Source organism: Pristiophorus japonicus, chromosome 14, assembly GCF_044704955.1.
Source record: "Pristiophorus japonicus isolate sPriJap1 chromosome 14, sPriJap1.hap1, whole genome shotgun sequence".
NCBI lineage: Eukaryota > Metazoa > Chordata > Chondrichthyes > Pristiophoridae > Pristiophorus > Pristiophorus japonicus.
In genome coordinates, this window is record NC_091990.1 from 12,975,941 (window position 1) to 13,003,084 (window position 27,144).

At 47.4% G+C, this 27,144-nt stretch overlaps 1 protein-coding gene across 1 annotated transcript; it reads right to left on the reverse strand.

Moving 5' to 3' along the window:
• Positions 1 to 4,343: 4,343 nt before the first annotated feature.
• Positions 4,344 to 26,610, reverse strand: LOC139279731 (putative nuclease HARBI1). Its single transcript, XM_070898904.1, has 3 exons — positions 22,416 to 26,610; positions 22,039 to 22,145; positions 4,344 to 5,688 (listed from the first exon to the last, which is right to left on the reverse strand). Exons 1-3 carry the CDS (start codon positions 22,659 to 22,661, stop codon positions 4,470 to 4,472), a joined length of 1,572 nt encoding a protein of 523 aa, XP_070755005.1. The 5' UTR covers positions 22,662 to 26,610; the 3' UTR covers positions 4,344 to 4,469.
• Positions 26,611 to 27,144: the final 534 nt, after the last annotated feature.

Sequence of the window (27,144 nt, forward strand, 5' to 3'; positions counted from 1 at the left end):
TAACCAGTACTCTACCGCCACCAGAGGGCGCATCTGTTGGGAGTCCCAAGGGATCCCAGCATCCCTTGGGAGCACATAGAAAATAGGTGCAGGAGTAGGCCATTTGGCCCTTCGAGCCTGCACCACCATTCAATAAGATCATGGCTGATCATTCACCCAAGTACCCCTTTCCTGCTTTCTCTCCATACCCCCTGATCCCTTTAGCCGTAAGGGCCATATCTAACTCCCACTTGAATATAAGGCGGCCTCCCATGCTGTGCCAGCACTCTGGAGTGAGAATAAAGAGACTAAGGTCACACTTACTCAAGTCTACAGTACTCAGTCGCATTGCTTTATTTGAAACATAACACTAACTTACACTAAGTCTCATTCACCCATCACCCCTGTGCTCACTGACCTACGTTGGCTCCCGGTTAAGCAATGCTTCAATTTTAAAATTCTCCTAGTTTTCAAATCCTTCCAATGGCCTCACCCCTCCTCATCTCTAATCTCTTCCATCCCTACAACTCTGAGATATCTGTGCTCTTCCAATTCTGAGCATCCCCAACTTTAATCACTCCACCACTGTCGGCCATGCCTTCTGCTGCCAAGGCTCTAAGCTCTGGAACTCCCTCCCTAAACCTCTCTGCCTCTCTACCCTCCCTTCAGACGCTCATTAAAACCTGTCTCTTTGACCAAACTTTCGATCATCTGCCCTAATATCTCCTTAATGTGGCTCGGTGTCAAATTTTGTTTGATAACGCACCTGTGAAGCACTTTGGGAAGTTTTAGTACGTTAAAGGCGCTACATAAATACAAGTTGTTGCAGGAAAAACTGGAGCTATGGACAGGGGTTTAATTTCTCATTAATTTTTTCTTCTAAAGGTTTTTTTAATCCCCCATTAAAGTTTTACTGCAACTTTGGGTCAGGGCTCAGACCTGGGATATATTCTTCTATGCTTCTAAGCTCCCTGTGTACCTAACTGACCCTATACCAGTCCAGGTTTTATGGGCATTGGACAGGTGCTTGATTTCTCATCCATCTTTTCTTCTAAGATTCTTCACTGGCATTCATGTTTTACTGAAGCTTTGGGCCAGGGCTCAGACCTGGGCAATATTCATTCTGCGCTTTCATTTTTTGGCATTTCTTGGACCGTAGAAATAAAAAGCATGTCACTCTCAAAGGTTAGGTAGGGTATGCGGTCAGTGGAGAAATTGTCTCCTCTTATCCTTCTTCTTCTTAGGCAGTCCCTCGAAGTCAAGGATGACTTGCTTCCACACTAAAAATGAGTTCTCAGATGACTGAAGAGTCCAATGCGGGACCTACAGTCTGTCACAGATGGGGCAGACATTGGTTGAAGGAACGGGTGGGTGGGGTGCCTGGGTTGCCGCGCGTTCCTTCCGCTGTCTAAGCTTGGTTTCTGCTTGCTCTCGGCGATGAGACTTAAGGTGCTGCTCTTCCTCCACTTTGGGCTGTCTTGGGCCAGCAATTCCCAGGTGTTGGTGGGGATGTTGCACTTTAATCAAGGAGGCTTTGAGGATGTTCTTGATGAGCTTCCTATGCCCACCTGGGGCTCACTTGCCATGTTGGAGCTCCGAGTAGAGCGCTTGCTTTAGGAGTCTTGGGCCCAAGTTTCCACACGAAAAAAAACGGGCGCCCCTCCGAGCTGGGCGCCCGTTTTTCGCGCCTAAAACGGCGCCTAAAAAAAAAAATCGCGATTCTGGAGCGTTCTGCAGCTCCTTGTCTGCCGGTGCAGCGTGCAGAGGGGCGGAGCTTACACTCGCGCCAATTTTGTAAGTGGGAGGGGGCGGGTACTATTTAAATTATTTTTTTTCCCTGCCGGCAACGCTGCGCGTGCGCATTGGAGCGTGCGCGCGCGCGTTGGAGCGTTCGAGCACGCGCAGTGTGAAAAAAACATTGGCACTCGGCCATTTTAGAAAGTGCTGCAGAAAACGTGAAGATTTGTTCTTGGACCCCTGCAAAGGCTTGTATTTTAATTTTATTGATATTTCTGTGTGTGAGGGAATGCTTTTAGCAGCACTGCTGAAGAAATCACCTGCTGAAATCAGTGAGTTCAGCTTTTCACTGCTAAACTTGCAGTACCTGAGCCTGCAAATTAAGGACTGTGTTTGGAGAAAAAAAAAAGTGCCAATTCAACTTTGCACCAAGAAAAAATAATTTCTTACATGAGGAAGTTGAGATATTAGTGAATGTAATTGAGCAGAGATGGCAGGAGCTAGATACCAGCAACAGAGGTCGCATAAAAGTGCCACCAAAAGAAATGAAGAAACGCTGGAACCAAGTTGCAGAAGATTACTGCGCAGTGGTGCATACCAGGAGATCTGGAAGTCAGTGTAAAAAGAAATGGCACGACCTTGGTCAAGTAGTTAGTGTAAGTAGTATTTCCCATTTTTTATTTAATCGTAATTGTAACCTGGCTATCTGTATGTCCCACCTTGCAGACTGACACACTCTGTAAAAAGTTATATTTTACTCTTTGCAGAAGAAATTGGCCCACAACAAAAGGGAAGCAACTCGAACAGGAGGAGGCATGCCCAATCTGCATCCACTGACACCCTTGGAACAAAGGATAGCTGCTATGATGAGTTGGACATGGAATAAAGCAATCGGTACAGTACAAGCTGGGCCCGCACGCGAGGAAGAGGGTAAGTCCTGAAAATGCATCGTGGCCCTTTAAATCAACCTGCTGCCTGGCCTGCTATGTGTGAGAGTACTCATGCCACCCACCCGGCCCCCTCCCTTGCTGTTAAGCATTTGACTGTTCTGATGTATTTTGCAGAACATGATGATGATGATGACGATGACGATGCCAACCCTGAGGATACAGAACAAGGACCAGTACAACCAGCTGCGGACGATCCAGACTGGATGATGGCAGCGATGACTGAAATGTCTGCAGGGGGGAGCTTCCAATTTAATGTTTATGAGCCCCCATCAAGGGGCATCAGAGTTTCAACCCTAGCATAGGTCTTGGTCCCACCATCCATGGTTTCGCTTCCGATGTTGCGGGTCCCAGTGGTGCTGCTGGTATAATGCAGCTTTCTACAGTCACTGCACTACCGTCCCAGCCTACGCCTCCCTCTCGCATAGGTTCTGGTTCCACCTACTATGGTTTCGATTCCGACGCTTCGGGTCCCAGTGTTGCTGCTGATATCATGGAGCAGTTTACACCCATTCGTCCAACATCCCAGCCCATGGCTCGCACTCGAGTGCTGCCGTCTGCAACACAGAGCATCCCACCATTCCAGCCCGAGCCTCTCCCTCCAGTTCAGCTGTCTGGAACACAGAGCGTCCCACAGTCCCAGCCCGCGCCTCCCAGTGTAGTGGTGCCACGAGGCAGACCCAGGCAGAGGAGAAGGAGATTGGAGACACACTCTCCTGAGATGCAGCGTGCAACAGATGCGGCTCAGGTTGTGGCATTGGCTATGGAGACCAATGAGCTTACCCGATCACTCATCGATGGCGTCAATGCAGTAGGTGAAGAGTTGACGGGCCTGACGGGAGAAATAGCAGTAATGACACGGGAACTTAGGGAGGGAATGTCCGAGGGAGTGCAATCGACGGCACAGGCCATCAGGGAGGGCATGCAAATTACGGCACAGGCCATCAGGGAGGGCATGCAAGTGTCGGCACAGGCCGTCAGGGAGAGCATGCAAGTGTCGGCACAGGCCGTCAGGGAGAGCATGCAAGTGTCGGCACAGGCCGTCAGGGAAGGCCTGGTTGAGGTAGCTGCTGCAATAAGGGCACACAGCCCAGCCAATCAAATGACACCCCCATGAGGAAATGAACGTTCACTGAGATGTGGATGAGACATGGTTGCAGCCTTTCTTTGCTGCTTTTGTTCTTGTTCTTGATGTAGCTGTAGTAGCGTTTTTCAAATTGAAATTGTTTTGTAAGTTTTGTTACGTTACAACTTATAAAGGATCTTATGGTTTTTAAGTGATCTTATAGTGTAAATGCTCTCACATTTTTTTTGTATCTTATTTAATTTTGCACCTAAAAAGTGATCCTGAAGTTTAAAAGTGTTCTTCAGAGTGTAAGATTTTTCAAATTGAAATTGTTTTGTAAGTTTTGTAACTTTATAACTTATAAGTGATCTCAGGGTTTTCAAGTGATCTTATAGTGTAAATGCTCGCACATTCTGTAAATTATTTAATTTTGCATCTAAAAAGTGATCTTGAAGTTTAAGTGATCTTAGAGTGTAAAATTTTTCACATAGAAAGTGTTTTGTAACTTTTGTAACTTTACAAGTTTATAAGTGATCTTAAAGTTTTTAAAATGATCTTCAAGAGTCATATTAAAAAGTATAGTTTGATACAACAAATATTTTATTAGAGTGACGTTAACTTTTCAATAAAATATTTTTTCATTAAAACTGTTTCATGTTCCATTAACACAACACAACGTAGGAACAACTGCAAAGAATAAACATGTCCATATGCAAAAGTGTTCGCAAAGCCCTCAGGCATCAGTAGTTGAAGCGTTCACGGATGAGCTGCTGGCGCAAGGCTCGAGCAATCATTAAAGGGGCACGATGGACGGCCCTCCTCTGACCTCGTGCCTCGGCATCAGACACTTGCATGCTTTCCTGATTGTCGTTATCATCCACATCCTGGTCTTCCGTAATACTATCATCATGCACTGGACCCTCACGTGGGTCTTCGGGTTCCACTACCAGCTCCTGCTGCCTCATGATGGCTAAGTTATGAAGCATGCAGCACACAACAGTGAAGTGACCGACCATCTCAGGAGAGTATTGCAACTGTCCTCCGGAATGGTCCAGGCATCGGAATCGCTGTTTCAATATGCCAATGGCGCTCTCAATGATGCTGTGCGTCGCAATGTGCGCCATGTTGTATTGACGGTCAGTTTCTGTCCGTGTCACGCGTAGAGGTGTCATGAGCCAGGTGGTCTGGCCGTACCCTTTGTCTCCCAGTAGCCAGCTCTGCCCTTCTGGCTGCTGCTCAAACATGTCAGATAGAATGCTGTCGCGTAGGATGAACGCATCGTGGGTGCTGCCAGGGTATCTCGCATCGACTGACATGATGCGCTGCTTGTCGTCACACACGAGCTGCACATTGATAGAGTGGAAACCTTTCCTATTTCGATACTGCTCAGAATCCTCCACGGGTGCTCGCAAGGCTACATGGGTACAATCAATGCAGCCCTGTACCTTTGGGAAGCCGGCAATCCTGAAGAAGCCCATAGCCCTCTCATGGATCGCTTGTGCGGTCATTGGGAAATTGATGAAGTCATTCCTTCGCGCATAAAGTGCAGCCGTGACCTGGTAAATGCAGGTATGTATTGCACGTTGAGAGATGGCACACACATCTCCAGTTGTAGCCTGAAACGATCCCGAGGCATAGAAAGAAAGTGCAGCTGTTACCTTCACTTCAACAGACAAGGCAGTTGTCCTTCTGCTTCTGGGCTGCAAATCTGCTCTCACCATATCACAGATCTCAGTGACAACTTCTCTGCGAAAATGCAGCCTTTTCACACAATCAGCCTCGCTCATGTCCAGGTATGAGCGCCTGGTTCGATATTGTCGACGTGGGTAAGGTCTCCTGCCCATCAACCTACGGGCTACGACGTTCCTGTTGCGGTGAGCTCTAATCAATTCTCTCCTATGCAGTGAATTGATGGCGAACCATTGCATAATATGTGGTGTTGACAATGCAGCACCCATTCTGCAAATGTAAATATAAAACTGTCGATGTGGCTGCCTCTCCCTGTCCAAATGGCCTCAGTCCCCCTCACAGCTCGAAGCCTGCTGCTGTATCTTTGGCTGCCTGCCTGCCCCTCCCTCCCCTCCCTCCCGTTCGCAGGAACATCGCTGAGCTGACTAAGGCTTCCACCTCAAGTGGAAGGCTGTTTGCTGCCTCGTTACTGCCTGCCTGCCCCTCCCTCCCGTTCGCGGGAACATCGCTGAGCTGCCTGAAGCACTTTCACACAGGTAGGAAGATGGTTTATTTAATCTTTTCTTGGCTTATAAATGTTTATTCAGGTTGGATTTATTTGTATAATATTTGTAGAAGTATAAATAAGGATTTATTGTAGAATTTAATGAGTTTCCTTCCCCCCACCTCGTTCTGGATGCCTAATTTGTAACCTGCGCCTGATTTTTTAATGTGTAGAACAGGTTTTTTCAGTTCTACAAAAATCTTCACTTGTTCCATTCTACTTTAGTTTGGAGTACGTTTTCACTGTGGAAACTTTGAAATCAGGCGTCAGTGGCCGGATACGCCCCCTTTTGAAGAAAAAATTCTGTTCCAAAGTAGAACTGTTCTACCTGACTAGAACTGCAGAAAAAAAAATGTGGAGAATTGTGATTTCTAAGATAGTCCGTTCTCCACCAGTTGCTCCTAAAAATCAGACGCAAATCATGTGGAAACTTGAGCCCCTTGTGTCAGGCATACGAACAATATGGCCCACCCAGCGGAACTGATAGAGCGTGGTCAGTGCTTCGATGCTGAGGATATTGGCCTGAGCGAGAACACTGACACTGGTGCATCTATCCTGCCAATGGATTTGCAGGATCTTGCGGAGGCAGCACTGGTGGTACTTCTCCAGCGTTTTGAGGTGTCTGATGTATATAGTCCACGTCTCTGAGCCATATAGGAGGGCAGGTATCACTACTGCCCTGTAGACCATTTTGGTGCCAGGTTTGAGGTCCTGGTTTTCAAACGCTCTCTTTCTTAGGCAACCAAAGGCTGCACTGGCACACTGAAGGGGGTGTTGGCCCTCGTTGTCGATGTTTGCCCTTGCTAACAGTAGGCTCCTGAGATATGGAAAATGGCCCACATTGTCCAAGACCTTGCCGTGGATTTTGATAACCAGGGGGGCAGTGCTGTGTGGCGGGCTCAGGTTGGTAGAGGACTTATGTCTTATGGATGTTTAGTGTAAGGCCCATGCTTTCGTACGTCTCAGTGAAGGTGTTGACGATGGCTTGGAGTTCGGCCTCCGAGTGCACAGACGCATGCGCCGTCTGTGTACTGTAGTTCAATGACAGAAGATGGGATGACCTTGGATCTGACCTAGAGGCGGCAGAGGTTGAATAGATTCCCACATGTTCTATAATTTAGCTCCACTCCAGCGGGGAGCTTGTTGAGGGTGTGATGGAGCATTGCAACAAGAAAGATCGAGAAGAGCGTTGGTGCGATGACGCAGCCTTGCTTGACCCCGGTCCGGACATGGATTGGGTCTATAGTGGATCCGTTAGTCAGGATCACGGCTTGTATGTCATCGTGGAGCAGGCGGACGATGGTGACAAACATTTGAGGACAGCCGAAATGGAGGAGGACGTTCCATAATCCCTCACGGTTGGCAGTGTCAAAGACCTTTGTGAGATCAAAGGCCATGTACAAGGATTGGTGCTGTTCCCTGCATTTCTCTTGTAATTGTCGTGCAGTGAAGATCATGTCCATTGTGCTCCTTAGTGGGCATTGTGACTCTGGGAGGAGCTCTTCAGCCACAGGGAGAAGACGATTGAGGAGGATTCTTGCAATTACTTTCCCTGGGCCAACAGCAGGGAAACTCCTCTGTAGTTACCGCAGTTGGACTGGTCACCTTTCTTGAAGATGGTCACGATTACGGCGTCTCTCAGATCTCCTGGCATGCTTTCCTCCTTCCAGATAAGAGAAATTAGATCATGCATTCGTGCCAATAGTGCTTCTCTGCCATGCTTTAGTGCTTCGGTGGGGATTCCATCTGCTCCTGATGCCTTGTTGTTCTTCAGCTGTCGGATGGCCTTTTCTACCTCGTGCCGGGCTGGGATTGTGCTGAGATGGTGGTGGGTAGCATATTGCGAAATGGAGTAGCGCACACTTGTGTCAAAAGATGGAGTCAAGGATACTCGCGTCGAAGACAGAGACTCAGTTAAGGAGATCCTCAAAGTGCTTCTTCCAACGGGCACTGATTGCCTCACCTGTCCTTGATGAGTGCCTCACCTGTCCTTGGTGAGTACCTCACCAATCTTGGTCAGCAGTGGGGTAGGGCCTTGAGTGCTTGGGCCGTGGGTGGTCTTGACTGCGCTGAAGAATCCTCGCATGTCGTGGTTGTCGGCTAACTGCTAGATCTCCTGCGGTTTCTCCATGCTTGAGGTCGCAGGTTTTTTGTTGGACCTCGGTTTTCAGGTGTCTGTCGAGCTGCTTTCTTGCTCTCGAGTTGGGTTGTTGTTTCAAGTTCAGAAATGCCTTGCGCTTGCAGCTTAAAAGCTCCTGGATCTCCTGGTCGTTCTCGTCGAACCAGTCTTGGTGTTTCCTGGTCGAGTGGCTGAGCTTCTCTTCGCAGGTGCTGGTTATGGAGGCATTGAGGGCAGACCAGGCGCTGTGGACAATCTGTGTCTCTGGCTCATCGGGAGTAGTCAGGTTGGCAGTGAGGCGCTGGCTGAATTGGACTTTCTTATCAGTCTTTGCGTGCCCCAGCGTTGATTTTCCTGCGGCATTGTTTCCATTGCCGTTGCTGCTTTGGGGCTACATTGATGTTGATGACAGAATGGATTAGTTGGTGGTCCGTCCATCAGTCGTCAGCTCCTGTATGGCGTGATTGATGCGCACGTCCTTGCAGTCCCTCGCTCAGACAATGATGTAGTCGAGCATGTTAAGTTCAGAATAACTCCACAAGACTGTGTTGTAAACTCAAACCATTGTAACCTTGATCTCTTTAATATAACTCCAAAGTGAGGCAGCAGCATGGTGGACTGCCTTTTATACCTGCTTGCTCCAGGGTACACAGGTGACCCATAGGTCTCCCACAGTCGTGCGCCCTAGTGGCAAGTCTTACACATAGGTGAGGTTCACATACATAACATCACCTACCCCCAAAGTCTTAAGTACAAATTATTTACAAGTTGAGGCGATCTGGTGCTCTGCGTTCCTGGGTCGATCACCCGAGTTGAAGTCCTGGCATGGGTGAGTTGGTCGGATCATTGCTGCACGGCAGCACTGCTGGTCTGATTGGACTGTCGGGCATGGTGGGTTCATCCTCGTAGTTGACAGCGAGGTCAATTGCTGGTTGGTGTGTGTTGGTGGATCATAGATGGTAAGGTCTTCTTCAAACTGTTCTTAGTTGTCCATGAATCGCAGTTTGGTCTGATCCAAGTGCTTTCTGCACGTTTGCCCATTCAACAATTTCACAACACTCTATTCCCCTCCTTGGCTAAGACAGTGCCAGCAATCCACTTGAGACCGTGATTGTAATTTAGAACAAACACCGGATCATTAACCTCAACGTCATGCGATACCGCCACGCGATCGTGGTACACATTATGCCAGTGCCGCCGGGTTTCTACGTGATCATTGAGATCCGGGTAGACAAAGTAGAGCCTGGTTTTGAGTGCTCTCCATTAACAATTCTGCAGGGGGAACCCCGGTGAGCAAGTGGGGGCGCGTCCGGTAGCTGAGCAGGACCAGAGATAACCAGGTCTGCAAGGAGCTGTCCATTACACGTTTCAAGCTGTGCTTGATGGTTTGTACTGTCCATTCTGCTTGGCCGTTGGATGCGGACTTAAATGGGGCAGACCTGACATGCTTAATGCCACTGTGGGTCATGAACTCGTTGAATTCTGAGCTGGTGAATCATGGTCCATTGTCACTGACAAGGATGTCGGGCAAACCATGGGTGGCGAACATGGTCCTGAGGCTTTCAATGGTGGCAGTGGACGTACATGATGATATTATTATACATTCAATCCATTTAGAATAGGCGTCCACTGCTACTAGAAACATCTTCCCTAAAAAGGCCAGCAAAATCTACATGGACCGTGGACCACGGTTTGGAGGGCCATGACCACAGGCTCAGGGGGGCCTCCCTGGGTGCATTGCTCAACTGTGAGCAAGTATTGCATTGATGTATGCATGACTCCAATTCGGAGTCAATGCCGGACCACCAAACGTGCGAGCCGACGTTAGCCTTCATCATGACTATGCCTGGGTGGGTACTGTGTAGGTCGCGTATAAACGTTTCCCTGCCTTTTTTTGGCAAAACCACACGATTCCCCCATAGAAATTCGATTGGATGGACAATTCGTCCTTACGTAGGTGAAATGGCTTAATTTCATCTTGCATTTCCCCGGGAACCGCCGACCAGCTCCCATTGAGGATGCAGCTTTTTACAAGTGATAGCACAGGGTCTTGGCTAGTCCAGGTCCTGATCTGGCGAGCCGTGACCGGTGACCCCTCACTCTCAAAAGCATCCATTACCAGAAGCAAGTCTGCGGGTTGCGCCATTTCCACCCCGGTGGTGGGCAACGGCAGCCGACTGAGGGAGTCAGCGCAATTCTCAGTGCCTGGTCTGTGGCGGATTACATAGTCATATGCAGACAATGTTAGTGCCCATCTTTGGATGCGGGATGAAGCATTGGTGTTGATACCTTTGTTTTCTGAGAGCAGTGAAGTAAGCGGTTTGTGGTCGGTTTCGAGCTCGAACCGGAAACCAAATAGATATTTGTGCATTTTCTTAACCCCGTATACCCATGCCAATGCTTCTTTCTCAACCATACTGTAGGCTCTTTCAGCCTTGGATAAACTTCTGGACACATATGCAACCAGTTGCAGTTTGCCTGACACATTTGTTTGCTGTAACACACAACCTACCTCCTACGACGATGCATCACAAGCTAGTACTAAACATTTACATGGGTCATACAAGACATAGCAGGTTTCTGGCCTTATTAAAGGCTGTCTCTTGAAATTTACCCCAAACCCAGTTGTCACCCTTGCGTAGCAATAAATGCAAGAGTTCCAGCAAAGTGCTCAAAACCAATAGAAAGTTACCAAAATAGTTGAGGAATCCCAGGAACGAACGCAGCTTTGTCACATTCTGTGGTCTGGGTGCATTCTTGATGGCCTCCGTCTTGGAGTCCATGGGTCTGATGCCGTCTGCCGCAATCTTTCTCCCCAGAAATTCGACCTCTGGCGCCAGGAAAACACACTTGGAGCGTTTCAGCCTGAGTTCCACTCTGTCCAGTCGCTTTAGAACCTTTCCCAGGTTGTGCAAGTGTTCGGTGGTGTTGCGACCAGTGATCATGATGCCGTCTTGGAACACCACGGTGCATGGAACCGATTTCAGCAGACTCTCCATGTTCCTTTGGAAGATGGCCGCAGCCGAGCAAATCCCAAAGGGGCATCTGTGGTACACAAACAGTCCTTTGTGTGTGTTGATGCACGTCAACTTCTTTGACGGTCCAGCCAGCTCCTGCGTCATGTAAGCAGAGGTTAGGTCTAGCTTGGTGAACGACTTTCCCCCTGCTAGCATTGCGAATAAGTCCTCCACTTTGGGTAGTGGGTACTGGTCCTGTAACGAGACTCGGTTGATCGTCACCTTGTAGTCCCCGCAGATTCTGACCGTCCCATCCCTCTTTAGCACCGGCACGATTGGACTGGCCCACTTGTTGTCATCGACTGGCAATATGATTCCCTCTCATTGAAGTCTGTCCAGCTCGATCTTGACTTTCTCTTGCATCATATATGGGACTGCTCGGGCCTTGTGATGAACGGGCCGTGCCCCAGGAACAAGATGGATCTGCACCTTGGCGCCTGTGAAGTTGCCGATGCCTCGAACAACGCCGGGATTTGTTTAGCACCTGCGCGCACCGGGCGTCATCCACCGAAGACAGTGCTTTGATGTCGTCCCAATTCCATCGGATCTTGCCTAGCGAGCTTCTGCCAAACAGCGTTGGGCCATTGCCTGGTAAATCATGCACCATTCCGTTGTATTATACTTTCACTGCCGCACTGCCGGTAACAGGTATGAGTTCTTTGGTGTAAGTGCGCAGCGTTGTGTCAATCGGGCTCAGTTTTGGCCTCTGTGCCTTGTTGCCCCACAGTTTCTCAAAAGCCTTCTGGCTCATAAGTGATTGACTCACCCGTGTCCAATTCCATGGAGACTGGAATGTCGTTAAGTTTAACTGTTAACATTATCGGAGGGCTTTTGGTGGTGAAGGTGTGTATCCCATATACTTCCTCTTCATCCTCAGGTTGAGTTGCCTCTCCTGCTCGTTCGGTGTGATCCGCGCTGGATCGGTCGTTTCTGCTGACTCTGCCACGTGGTGAGTCAGAGGTCGCTTGCACATTCGCTGGAGGTGCCCCACTGTTCCACAGCCCTTGCACACATAGTGCTTGAATCGACATTGATGGGCTCTATGATTGCCCCCGCAGCGCCAGCATGGTGTTAATGGATTAGCATTAGCACTCCACAGTGGCCTCTGAGTCACCCTAGGCCTGGCCTCTGCGGTCGTGTGGGCCCTACCATGTACAGTTCTGCCTGCTGAAGGCATTATTTTATGCACAGTATTTGCCGGTGAGCTACGATGCTGTGAAGATATCTTTTTCGTGTTGTCGCTCGTGGATATGAAGGTCTGGGCTATCGTGACGGCCTTGCTCAGATCTAAGGATTCGACAGACAGCAGTTTGCGAAGAATGACCTCGTGGCCGATTCCAAGCACGAGAAAATCCTGCAACATTTCCCCCAAAGATCCTGCAAATTCGCACTGTCCCACGAGGCGTCTTAGGTTGGCGGCAAAGCTCGCCACGTTATGGCCTCTTTAAAATAACTCCAAAGTGAGGCAGCAGCATGGTGGACTGCCTTTTATACCTGCTTGATCCAGGGTACACCGGTGACCCATAGGTCTCCCACAGGTGTGCCCCCTAGTGGCAAGTCTTACACATAGGTGAAGTTCACATACGTAACAGAGTAGATGCAAGTGCTTGGAGCAAGGGTGTTGCCATGATGCCTTGTACTTGTCTCTCTGATGGAACAAGATGTTGGTAATGACAAGGCTGTGTTCTAGGCATTTTGTCAGGAGCAGGGTACTGCTGGAGTTGGATTTCCCTATCCCTTCTCTTATATTTCTATTCTCATCATACAAGTTTTTTTGTTTCACAGGTGCCTGCCACTTTTGTTTGGCTCACGCTTTTCATTGCTTTTTGCGCAGTTTTACTTGCCATTATCTGGTGCCGGCTGGGGTTATAGTACTGGAGTTGCTTTTAGTCCACATTGAACTGTGACTTCCTAAATTCAGGTTGTTTCCTCCCTGGGTGCAGTTAATTTGAGTGTTGTGTGTTGGCTTTAGTATTGAGTGTTGGGGTTTGAGACATATGTTAGATTCTTAAAAGAGAGTATATCTAGTTGAAAGAGCAGTGGTGCTTAAGATTAAGTTAAGGATCATGGTTGAGAGTATTTTAGGGTTAGGTTGGGTTTGGCACAGGTCGGGGTCTGGGTAGTCAGAATTAGGGATGTGGGTAGGATCCAGGGTAATAGCCAAGATTAGAGTTGGAGTTTGGGTTAGTGGTCAGGGTCAGGGGTAAGGCTACAGGTTAGGGTCTGGAATAGTCAGGATTAGGGATGTGGGTATGATCCAAGGTCATTCGGATTAGGGTTGTAGGTAAGGTTCAGGGTCGTTGGACTATGGATGGGGTCAGAGTTAGGGTTGGCGTTTAGGGTAAGTGAGTTAGGGTAAGGGTTGGTGAGTTAGGGTTAGATTTGGGATCCTGGGTAGTTGGGTTAGGGTAGGGATTGGAGGTTAGGGACTAGTTGGACTAGGGTCAGAGTTACGATTAGGGTTGGTGTTCGGGGTTACGGTTAGTGTTAGGGTTTGGGTTGGTCTCTGGGCTGGTTAGGGTTAGTGAGGATTTTGTCACCTTCTCTAAGCAGGCCGGATTTTCCTCAGTTTCACCCAAGGTGTTTTGTTTCATTTTAGTTTTTTTTGAAAAAAGATAATCTGTTTTTTTGGTAATATGATTGCACACTCTACTGGTTCAGCCAGCTGCCTACAGGTTTTTAGTTTGGGTCCACTACAGCTTGGGGTTCGGGATAGTCAGAATTAGGGAAGATGGCTTAGTTCATTAGGGTTAGGTTTAGTGCATTCGGGCTAGTGCTTTAGAGTTAAGGTAAGGGTTAGGTATTCGGGATTAGGGGTGGAGTTAGGGTTAGGCATTAGGGTATGCGGGCAGTGGAGAAATGTCCCCTTTTGTGTATGTATTCTCATTTCCCGAGTTTTTTTGTTTTACTGGTACCTGCCACTTCTGTTTGGCTCACACTTTCCGTTACATTTTGTCCAATTCCACTTGCCATTATCTGTCCCCAGCTGGAATTATAGTTAGAATCATAGAATGTTTACAGCATGGAGGCGGCCATTCAGCCCGTCGAGCCCGTGCTGGTTCTCTGCAAGAGCACCTCAGTTAGTCCAGCTCCCTCGACCTTTAACCGTAGCCCTGCAATTTTTTTTCTTTCGTACTTATCCAACTCCTTTTTGAAAGCAGTGATTGAGTCTGCCTCCACCATCCTTTCAGGCCGTGCAGTACAGATCCCAACCACTCGCTGTGTAAAATAGGTTTTTCTTATGTCGCCTTTGTTTTTTTTGCCAATCACCTTAAATCTGCTTCTTCTGGTTCTCGACCCGTCCACCAATGGGAACAGTTTCTCTCTATCTACTCTGTCTAGACCCCACATGATTTTGCAAACCTCTATCAAATCCTCTCTCAATCTTCTCTACTCTAAGGAGAACAATCCCTGCTTCTCCAGTCTATCCATGTAACTGAAGTCCTTCATCCCTGGAACCACTCATAAATCTTTTCTGCACCTTCTCTAAGGCCTTCACATCCTTCCTAAGTGCCGTGCCTGGAATTGGACACAATACTCCAGTTGAGGCTGAACTAGTGTTTTATACAGGTTCATCATAATTTCCATGCTTTTGTACTCTATACCTCTATTCATGAAGCCCACAATCCCGTAAGCTTTTTTAACCGCTTTCTCAACCTGCCCTGTCACTTTCAACAAATTGTGCACATATACCCCTAGATCTCTATGTTCATGCACCCCCTTTAGGATTTGTTTATATTTCCTCTCCTCATTCTTTCGACCAAAATGTATCACTTCATACTTTTCTGCGTTAAATTTCATTTGCCACGTGCCCACCCACTCCACCACCCTGCCTATGCCCTCTTGAAGCCAATCACTATCCTCCTCACTGTTCATACTTCCAAGTTTTATATCATCTGCAAATTTTAAAATTGTGCCATGTACACCCACATCCAAGTTATTAATATATATCAAGAAAACCAGTGGTCCAAGTACTGATCCTGACGAAAACCACTGTATACCTTGCTCCTGTCCAAAAAATAACCATTCACCACTACTCTCTGCTCCCTGTCACTTAGCCAATTTCATATCCATGCTGCCACTGTCCTTTTTATTCAATGGGCTTCAACTTTGCTGGCAAGCCTATTATGTGGCACTTTGTCGCATGCTTTTTGGAAATCCATGTACACCATGTCAACAATATTGCCCTCATCAACCCTCTCTGTTACCTCATCAAAAAACTCGATCAAGTTAGTTAAACACGATTTGCCTTTACCAAATCCGTGCTGGCTTCCCTTAATTAATCCACACTTGTCCAAGTGACTGTTATTTTTTTCCCTGATTATTGTTTCTAAAATCTTCCCCATTACCAATGTTAAACTGACCGGCCTGTAGTTGCTGGGTTTATTTTTACACCTTTTTTTGAACAAGGGTGTAACATTTGCAATTCTCCAGTCCTCTGGCATCACCCCTGTTTCTAAGGAGGATTGGAAGATTATGGCCAGTACCCGAGTGATTTTTTTCCTTCACTTCTCTCAGCGTCCTAGGATGCATCCCATCCGGTCCTGGTGACTTATCTACTTTAAGTACAGCCAGCCTTTCTAGTACCTCGTCTTTATTAATTCTTATCCCATCCAGTATCTCCACTACCTCCTCCTTTACTATGTCTATGGCAGCATCTTCTTCCTTGTTGAAGACAGATGCAAAGTACTCATTTAGTACCTCAGCCAAACCCTCTGCCTCATAAGAAATAGGAGGAGTAGCCTCAACCCGTGTCTCATCTATCGTTCAAAAATCTGTCTATCTCCATCTTAAATAAATTCTATGACCCACCTAATACCATACTATTTCTTACTCTAGTGCTATCTGTCTCACCCAATCCTTTGTGCCCTTTGTTTCTCCTTTCCATATATGCTATATCCTGGTGTCCATCCCCCTGCCAACTTAGTTTAAACCCTCCCCAACAGCACTAGCAAATGTCCCCACAAGGATATTGGTACCGGCTCTGTTGATGTGCAACCCGTCCAGCCTGTACAGGTCCCACCTCCCCCAAAACCGGCCCTAATGCCCCAGGAATCTGAAGTACTCCCTCCTGCACCATCTCTCCAACCACACATTAATCTGCTCTATCCTCCTATTTCTATATTCACTCGTACGTGACACCGGGAGTAATCCAGAGATTACTACCTTTGAGGTCCTGTTTTTTAAAATATCTTTCCTTGCTTCCTAAAATCTGCCTGCCACACCTCATCCCTCTTTCTACCTATGTCATTGGCAGCAATATGGACCACGACCTCTGGCTATTCACTCTCCCCCCTCAGAATGTTCTGCAGCCACTCAGTGACATCCTTAACCCTGGCACCAGGGAGACAACATACCATCCTGGAGTCATGTCTGCGGCCGCAGGAACGCCTGTCTGCTCCCCTATCGAATCCCCTACCACTATTGCTTTCCCTGTCTTCTCTCCCTCCCCCCGCACAACCTAGATACCCGTGGTGCCATGGACTTGGCTCTGGCTGTACACCCCAGAACCTTCGCCAGTACTCAGAACAGAATATTGATTGGAGAGAGAGATGCGCTCGGGGGATTCCTGCACTCCCTGCCTGATCCTCCTCTTCTGTCTGGCCATCACCCATTCCCTCTCTGCCTGCACACTCCTTAGCTGCAGGGTAACCACTTCCTGAAATGTACTATCCACGTAGCTCTCAGCCTTGCAGATGCACCGCAGTGACTCCAGCTGCTGCTCAAGCTCCAAAACCCGGAGCTCGTGCTCCTCCAGCTGATGACACCTCCTGCACACGTAGTTGTCCAGGACACGGGAAGCGTCCTGGAGTTCCCACATGGCACAGGATTTGCATTCCGCTGGACCGAGCTGCCCGCCTTGCCATTGTTTATTCGACTATTAACTGGAGTTCAAGGTATATGTTAGATTCTTCAAAGTGGATATATCTGATTGAGAGAGCAGTCGTGCTTAAGATCAAGATAAGGGGGTGAGGGTTTTAGATTAGGGTTAGGGTTCGTGTCAGTGGAGGTTCGGGTCAGATGTTAGGATCAGGGGTAAGGTCAGCGGAAGTAATTTTTAAAAATTTACGTTTCGGGTCTGGGGTTGGGGTTTTCCTGCATTATATTTGATTCGGATCATTTAGTGACTGTGTTTCTAATTTTGCAATCCAGTGTCTCTCTTTTATTTTGTGGGTGTGTCAGGTTCATATTGGTCCCACTGGATAAAGGCCTAGATCTGTCAAGCCCATGTGGTGGCTGATGTGCAACGGACACCATGTTAAGAAAATCCACGCACAGGCATCTTCCACCCCTTCAATTGGAGTTCAAGACTGGAATATCAGGTCCTTCATTGAAACATCTGAGGACTCATGTGGAAGCAAGTCATCCTTGTTTGAGGGACCGTCTATGATGAGTTCCAAGCCCCATAATTGACGTTTCGCTGTTCACTACAGCTTCTTCAAAGGGAAAAGAAAAAAGTTCCCTTGGAAAGGTCTCAGAGCCAAAGGCCGACTCCTCCCATGTTATGTGTTATTAGTGGAGGATTTTGTCTCCTCCCACAAGTAGGCTCTCAAGAGTTTACGAAGGTTGTTTTGACCATTGTTAAGTGTTTGATTTTTAAAAGGTGACAGCATGTTGTTTTATGTGATCCTGCAGCGTCATCTAATGGTTAAGCCAAATGCCTGCAGGGATGCTTTTCCAGTTTGGAAAGGGCAGGGGGAGCTTCCGGATGGATATAATTTACCTGCAGTTATCTGACTGTGCTGTTTAGTTTGGAAATTCATTTTATTTTATGCATTTTCAACTTATTTTCGTTTAGGATTACATGGAAGTTGGACAGGTATTTGGGGGTGAGGAACCTACTGGGTTACAGACAGAAAGTGGATATATGAACCTGAGCACGGGTTAGGTTTAGGAGTAACACAGAATTAAGGTTCGAGTTATGGGTCAGGGTTCGTGTTAGGGTATGCGGGCAGTGGGGTAAATGTCCCCTCTTCTGTCTGTATTCTCATTTCCTGAGTTTTATTGTTTTACTGGTACCTGCCATTTTTGTTTGGCTCATGCTTTCCATTGCTTTTTGTCCAGTTTTACTTGCCATTATCTATCCCCAGCTGAGGTTATAGTTGGGGATCTTAAAAGGGTTTGAAAGAGCAGTTATGCTTAAGATCAAGGTAATGGGCCCAAGTTTCTACATGATTTGCGTCTGATTTTTAGGAGCAACTGGTGGAGAACGGACTATCTTAGAAATCGCAATTCTCCACATTTTTTTTTCTGCAGTTCTAGTCAGGTAGAACAGTTCTACTTTGGAACAGAATTTTTTCTTCTAAAGGGGGCGTGTCCGGCCACTGACGCCTGATTTCAAAGTTTCCACAGTGAAAATGTACTCCAAACTAAAGTAGAATGGAGCAAGTGAAGATTTTTGTAGAACTGAAAAAACCTGTTTTACACATTAAAAAATCAGGTGCAGGTTACAAATTAGGCGTCCAGAACGAGGTGGGGGGGGGGAGGTGGGGGGGAAGGGAACTCATTAAATTCTACAATAAATCCTTATTTATACTTCTACAAATAAATCCAACCTGAATAAACATTTATAAGCAAAGAAAAGATTAAATAAACCATCTTCCTACCTGTGTGAAAGTGCTTCAGCCAGGGAGAATTCTGTAGCCGCTCGTTGCCGCTGAGCAGGAGGGGGGGGGGGGGGGAGAAAGCCATTCGTGCCACTGAGCGGGAGGGGGGGGGGGGGAGAAAGCCATTCGTGTCGCTGAGGTGAAGGAGGGGAAGGAGACAGCGGGTTGTTGCCGCGGAGGGGAGGGAGGGGAAGGAGACAGCCGTTTGTTGCCGCGGAGGGGAGGGAGGGGAAGGAGACAGCGGGTTGTTGTTGTGGAGGGGAGGGAGGGGAAGGAGACAGCCGTTTGTTGCCGCGGAGGGGAGGGAGGGGAAGGAGACAGCGGGTTGTTGTTGTGGAGGGGAGGGAGGGGAAGGAGACAGCCGTTTGTTGCCACGGAGGGGAGGGAGGGGAAGGAGACAGCCGTTTGTTGCCACGGAGGGGAGGGAGGGGAAGGAGACAGCGGGTTGTTGTTGTGGAGGGGAGGGAGGGGAAGGAGACAGCGGGTTGTTGTTGTGGAGGGGAGGGAGGGGAAGGAGACAGCGGGTTGTTGTTGTGGAGGGGAGGGAGGGGAAGGAGACAGCCGTTTGTTGCCGCGGAGGGGAGGGAGGGGAAGGAGACAGTGAGAAGGGTAGCCTCAGTGCTGATGGCAATGTGATTTTATAAAAAAATGTTCAAAAATTAAACAGCTACAAAGAACTACAAAAATGGCCGACTGCCAATGTTTTTTTTCACACTGAGCATGCGCGAACGCTCCAACGCGCACGCGCAGCGTTGCCGGCAGGAAAAAAACTAATTTAAATAGTACCCGCCCCCTCCCACTTACAAAATTGGCGCGAGTGTAGGCTTCGCCCCCCCCTGGGCGCCGCACCAGGCAGACAAAGAGCTGCAAAGCGCTCGAGAATAGCGCGTTTTTTTTCTGGCGCCGTTTTAGGCGCGAAAAACAGGTGCCCAGCTCGGAGGGGCGCCCGTTTTTTATCCTGTGGAAACTTGGACCCTATGAGTGGGGGTTTTAGATTAGAGTTAGAGGGTGATTACGTTAAGGTTCGTGTCAGCAGAGGTTAGGGTCAGGTTAGGGTTTGTGTCATCAGAGGTTAGGTTTAAGGTAACACTGTATTTAAGGTTTGGGTAATGGGTACGGGTTTTGGACATTAGGGTTAGGATGTTAGGGTTACACTACATTAGGGTTAGGGCGTGGGTTAGGGTTACACTATATTAGGGTCAATGTTCCCTAAGTTGTGCATGTGTCCGGCCAAGCAGTAATCTGAAGGTAGTGCACAGGCCACTCGTGAACTTTTCTATTGGAAATACCACCCATGCGCAATAATTTAAAGGGACCGTGCATTGAAATAAACAGGCCATGCACAACAAAGCGCAGCTTAGAGGGAACATTAGTTCGGGCTAGAGTTAGTTTATTGTGTTAGGATACATTAGGGTTCTGGTACTAGTTAGGGTAAGGGTTAGAGTTAGGTGTACGGTTACAGGGTTAGAGTTAGGGTATGGGAAGTGGTCCACGTTGTCCAGGGCCGCACCGTGGATCTTGATGACTGGGGGGAGGGGGGGGGGTAGTGCTGTGTGGCAGGGATCAGCTGATGGGAGGACCTTTGTCTTACAGATGTTTAATGTAAGGCTGCTTTCGTACGCCTCAGTGAAGATGTTGACTACGACTTGGAGTTCAGCCTCTGAATGTGCGCATACTGTGGCTCGACGACAGAGGTTGAGACGGTCTTGGATCTGGCCTGGAGAAGGCGAATGTTGAACAGGTTCCCTCGGGAGCCTCTTATCAACAAGGGCAGACATTGACGACGAGGGCAGACATGGATGCCGCCTGAGGAAGAGAGTGTTCGAAGATCAGGTCCTCAAATCTGCCACCAAGCTCATGGTTTACAGGGCTGTAGTGATACTCGCCCTCCTGTATGGCCCAGAGACGTGGACCATGTACAGTAGACACCTTAAATTGCTGGAGAAATACCACCACCAATGTCTCCGCAAGATCCTGCAAATCCCCTGGGAGGCAGACGCACCAACGTTAGCGTCCCCAACCAGGCCAGCATCCCCAGCATTGAAGCACTGACCACACTCGGGTTAGACGGGCGACATTGTTCACATGCCTGACACAAGACTCCCAAAGCAAGCCCTCTACTCAGAACTCCTTCATAGCAAACAAGCCCAAGGTGGGCAGAGGAAACATTTCAAGGACACCCTCAAAGCCAACTTAATGAAATGCAACATCCCCACTGACACCTGGGAGCCCCTGGCCAAAGACCGCCCTAAGTGGAGGAAGTGCATCCGGGAGGGCGCTGAGCACCTCGAGTCTCGTTGCCGAGAGCATGCAGAGACTAAGCGCAGGCAGCGGAAGGAAACATAGAAACACAGAAATTAGGTGCAGGAGCAGGCTATTCGGCCCTTTGAGCCTTCACCGCCATTCAATAAGATTATGGCTGATCATTCAACCTCAGTATCCTTTTCCTGCTTTTTCTCCATACCCCTTGATTCCTTTGGCCGTAAGGGCCATATCTAACGCCCTTTTGAATATATCCAACGAACTGGCGTCAACAACTTTCTGCGGTAGAGAATTCCACAGGTTAACCACTCAGAGAAGTTTCTCCTCATCTCGGTCCTAAATGGCTTACCCCTTATTCTTAGACTGTGATCCCTGGTTCTGGAAGGAGTGTGCGGCAAACCAGTCCCACCCACCCCTTCCTTCAACGACTGTCTGTCCCACTTGCGACAGAGACTGTAATTCTCGTACTGGACTGTTCAGCCACCTAAGAACTCATTTTTAGAGTGGAAGCAAGTCTTCCTCGATTCCGAGGGACTGCCTATGATGATGATGATGAGAGTTAGAGTAAGAGGTTTGGGTTAGTTTTAGGGGTTAGTCTTAGTGCATTAGGGTTAGTGATCAGGTTAGATGTCAATATCAGGGTTAGAGAAAGGGTATTACGGTAAGGGCATTAGGGTTAAGGTTCAAGGTTAGGGCATTTGGGTTAGGGTTATTCCATTTGAGTTAGAGTAGGGTATGCAGGCAGTGGGGAAATGTTCCCTCTTGTGTTTGTATTCTCATTTCCCGAGTTTTTTTGTTTCACCGGTCCCTGCCACTTTTGGTGCTTTAGGGTTAGAGCTTTGGGTTTGGCCATTCGGGTTAGAATTAGGATTGGGAACACTGCATTCAGGTTTGGGTTAAGATTAAGTTTGGGTTAAAGTTAGGGCTGCACTGCATTAGGGTTAGTGTTAGGATTAGGGTTAGGAACATTGCATTAGGGTTTGGGTTAGTGTTAGGGTTAAGTTTGGGCTAAAGTTAGGGGTACACTGCATTAGAGATAGTGTTAGGGTTGCCACAGCCTCGGTGACTTACCCTTCAATGATGTCGAGCACCAACTCCTCCAGTTGGCTCAAGGCCTGTAAAGCGGCTTGGCTGCCTCCCGTCTGCTGCTGCTCGCGGCGAATGTGATCCACCTTGGCCTGCAAAAGAAAGGGAAGCATGCCAGTGAGTGCAGTGCAATGTGTTTGGGTGTTGTGCCTGCCATAGTTGAATAGTTGTCAGTGTGTGTGCAATGTGTGCGATGTGGGCGAGTGTTCCTGCAGTGATAAGGTTGAGGGTGAAGTCGTGATTGAGTTGTGTGTGATGATAGGTAGAGATTGTTGGTAGGTGAGTGATGGTGTGGTGGTACATTGAACACTGGCGGGTGGTGCAGATGATGGGATGTGGCATTTGCTGAAGACTTCACTCACCTTGACTGGCCGCATGAGGACATGAAACTTCTTTCGGCCCTGTATCCAGATCCTTGGTACGACACCGTTGGCCGTGACGTCGGTAGTTATATCCTGCCAGAGCCTTCTACTGGTAGCCTTTGGTGGCTTCCTGCTACCCTGTGGGAACAAGAGACCCCGCCTGCTCTCAACTGCCATGACCAAGGTCTCGAGTGCAACATCCGAAAAACTTCTGCCGCTTTCTCGAGGTTGTTGTTGCTGTGCCATGGCAGTGACAGTGAAGTGCTACTGCATTCTCAGCTTTAATTGGCGGAGAGAGCCTAGGCCAAACATTATTGACCATTGGACCACATCTGATAGTGGCCCCCACCCATTGAGTGCTAAACTGATCAGTGGCACGTTTAGTGCCGAGATCAGCACTACAATTATTATAATGAGCAGGCAGCACAAATTTTGCCTGCTGCCTGGACCACTTTCAAATAATGCTGGCCCTAGGCACCGGCCGTTATCAGGCCTAATCCAATTTCTAGGCCGCAACCTCTTAGTTTTGGTGTCATCCTTGTAAATCTTTTTTGCACCCTCTCGAATGCCTCTATAGGCTTTTTATAATGGTGACCAGAACTGTGCACAGTACTCCAAGTGTTGTCTAACCAATGTTCGATACAAGTTTAACATGACTTCCCAGCTTTTCAATTTTATCCCTCTAGAAATGAAGCCCAGTGCTTTGTTTGCTTTTTTATGACCTTATTAACCCGTGTTGCTAGTTTTGCTGATTTGGAGTTGTCCGCAAATTTAGAAATTACACTTCTGATTTCCCGAGTCCAAATCATTAATGTAAACTGTGAACAATAGTGGTCCCATCTTTTGCCAGTCTGCGTAGCTGCCTTTAACCCTTACTCTGTTTTCTGTTTTGTAGTCAGCTTGCTGTCCATTCTGCTACCTGTCCCCTGACTCCACATGCCCTGACCTTAGTCATGAGTCTACGAGCCCTTATCGAAGGCCTTTTGAAAATCTAAATATATTACATCGACTGCATTACCCTTGTGTTGGCATATGGAACTCAGTTAATTCAGCTTCTGAAAGGTGTTCATGTTTAGTTCATTCAATATAGGGGGAAAAGATTGGTTGGCATCATTGGAGAGAAAGAGAGACAGAGAGAGAGAGAAAGAGACAGAGTTGCCTGAGCCGAGCAACAATCGATGATCGCGATCAAAATAGACCTTGGATATGTTTAGAAATGTTATGTTTATGATAAGAATGACTACAGACTAGAAGGGTTATGCTTTTGGACCCAACTTTCTGCCCACAACATCCATGGTAATTCTCCTTTATTATCGATCAACATTTTATTTTTACAGTTGTTTTCTGTTCGGCCCTCTCCTTCTTGGATTCGGCCTTTAACACACTTCATCGTAAGGTCCCTGTAAGGGTCACTGTTTCCCTCCTCAAAAGGTTCTTCCCAAGTGTGCTTTTGGACATAGCCTTCTGCCCACAACATTCACGATAATATTCCTTTATTTTTATTTTTACAGCTGTTCCCTGTCCGAGAACTTTTTTTCTGCTTCTACCACCTTTTCGGGCCGAGAGTTCCAGATCCCCACCACCCGCTGGGTGAAAAAAATTTCCCTCCAATCCCCTCTAAACCTCCTACCAATTACTTTAAATCTATGCCCCCTGGTTGTTGACCCCTCTGCTAAAGGAAATAGGTCCTTCCTATCCACTCTATCTATGTCCCCTTAATGTTATATTTCTTCTTCTTAGGCAGTCCCTCGGAGTCAAGGATAACTAAAAATGAGTTCTCAGGTGACATAACCTTCTGCCCACAACAGCCATGATAATATTCCTTTATGATAGTTTATTTTTACATGTCATTGGTGGGGCAGACAGTGGTCGAAGGAATGGGTGGGTGGGGTGCCAGGGTTGCCGCAGGCTCCTTCCACTGTTTACGCTTGGCTTCAGCTTGCTGGTCCTGGTCTTCAAATACTTTCTTCCTCAGGCGACCGAAGGCTGCACTGGCACACTGAAGGCAGTGTTGGACCTCGTCATCAATGTCTGCCCTTGTTGACAGTAGGTAACTACAGAGGAGTTTCCCTGCTGTCGGCCACAAGGAAAGTAATTGCAAGAACCCTCCTCAATCGTCTTCTCCCTGTGGCTGAAGAGCTCCTCCTAGAGTCGCAAGGCGGATTTCGCCCTCTAAGGGGCACAACAGGCATGATCTTCACCGCACGACAATCACAAGAGAAGTGCAGGGAACAGCACCAACCCTTGTACATGGCCTTCTTTGACCTCACAAAGATCTGTCAACTGTATAGGATTATGGAGCATCCTCCTCTGTTTCAGCTGCCCTCAAAAGTTTGTCTCCATCCTCCACCTGCTCCACGATGACATAAAAGCCGTGATCCTGTCCAATGGACCCACCACAAACCCAATTCATGTCCAGACCGGGGTCAAGCAAGGCTGCGTCATCTCACCAACACTCTTCTCGATCTTCCTTGCTGCAATGCTCCAGCTCACCCTCAGCAAGCTCCCCGCTGGAGTGGAGCTAAATTATAGAACAAATGGGAATCTATTCAACCTCCGCTGCCTCCAGGCCAGATCCAAGGTTATCCAATCCTCTGTCATTGAACTATAGTACTCAGACGGCACTTACGTCTGCACACACTTGGAGGCCGAACTCCAAGTCATCGTCAACACCTTAACCGAGGTGTTCAAGACCATGGGCCTTACACTAAACATCTCTAAGACAAAGGTCCTCTACCAACCTGACCCCTCCACACAGCACTGCCCCGCGGTTATCAAATTCCACGATGAGGCCTTGGACAACATGGACCATTTTCCATGTTATACACCTCAACCAAGTCTCTCCTCAGCCTCCTCTGTTCCAAAGAAAACAAACCCAGCCTATCCAATCTTTCCTCATAGCTAAAATTCTCCAGTTAGGCAACATCCTCTGAAATCTCCCCTGTACCATCTCTAGTGCAATCACATCTTTCCTGTAATGTGGTGACCAGAACTCTCACTACACTAGCTGTGGCCTAACTAGTGTTTTATACAGTTCAAGCATAACTTCCCTGCTTTTGTATTCTATGCCTCGGCTAATAAAGGCAATTATTTCTTATGCCTTCTTAACCACCTTATCTGCTTGTCCTGCTGCCTTCAGGAATCTGCACTCCAAGGTCCCTTTGTTCCTCTACACTTCTCAATATCCTACCATTTATTGTGCATTCACTTGCCTTGTTAGCCCTCCCCAAATGCACTTCTCCAGATTAAATTCCATTTGCCACTGTTCTGCCCACCTGGCCAGTTCACTGATATCTTCCTGCAGTCTACAGCTTTCTTCTTCACTATCAACCACACGGACAATTTTTGTATCATCTGCAAACTAAAGTTCGATTGCTACAGCAGGCAGACACCTCGACAGACGAAGATGCTTTTCTACTGTTGCAGGCTGTCATTGGGTGTGACATTGCCTGAGAAGTTTGTGGTGTAAAGAGCAGCTGATAAAAATCCTGGGTTGAAAACTTGGTGTGTGACAAAAGGGGTTAGGAAAAGGAGAAATAAGTTAGAAAGTCCACAGCCAAAGTTAAAGAAATAGGATTGCTGTGAGGAAGAAATAAGACAAGTGTCTTCAGCATGTTTTGTTTTTATTAAAAGAAAAGGGAAAAAGTTTCCAAGTGAGTGTGTGAATGTTTCTTGGCTTGTGACCAGGGAATATCACATAAATTTTGTCACTTTGTGTCATAATCCATTGCAAGGATCAATGGAAGGAAAAATAGGGGCGACTAGTCACCTTCAATAGAGGCTAAATCCAAAGGGGAAAAACACAGAGCTAAGAAATTAGTGTCATTTTCGAGCAGTTCAGATGTGGACTTGTATCAAAAGGCGACAGAATTAAGGGTGATGGACTCAAACAATGTTGAGAGGACCAGAGATAAGAAATTGTTAGAATCGTTAGAAATTGATTTCTAATTTGCATAAAAGTGTGAATATAATTGTTTGGGAATGTTCATTTTAATTTATGATTGTGCACTCAGAATTGGGGGAAAAAAACTGAACTATAATTTAAGTTAGAAACACTGGTGTAGAATGGCTGAGAAAAGCAAAAACAAGTTTGTTTTGTAAAAGATATGTTTCAGTCCAAGCTTCAACCTTGAAGTTACCATGCTGTTTGGTAATTTAAACTTTTCAAAACATTGGACTAGAGTTTAAAAAAAAACCTGTCTTGTTTTAAATCAGTTTGAACAATTTAAAGCACTATTATTGCAAGTCAACCAATGACACAAGGATATCTTATAGAAACATTTAAAATAATGAAAGGGATAGACAAGATAGAGGCAGAGAGGTTGTTTCCACTGGTCGGGGAGACTAGAACTAGGGGGCACAGCCTCAAAATACGGGGGAGCCAATTTAAAACCGAGTTGAGAAGGAATTTCTTCTCCCAGAGGGTTGTGAATCTGTGGAATTCTCTGCCCAAGGAAGCAGTTGAGGCTAGCTCATTGAATGTATTCAAGTCACAGATAGATAGATTTTTAACCAATAAGGGAATTAAGGTTTACGGGGAGCGGGCGGGTAAGTGGAGCTGAGTCCACGGCCAGATCAGCCATGATCTTGTTAAATGGCGGAGCAGGCTCGAGGGGCTAGATGGCCTACTCCTGTTCCTAATTCTTATGTTCTTATATTAAGTGGCAATGTAAGCAGTTTAGATGGAAGTATAAATTAGAGAGATATTAATAGATTACATGAATGAGTA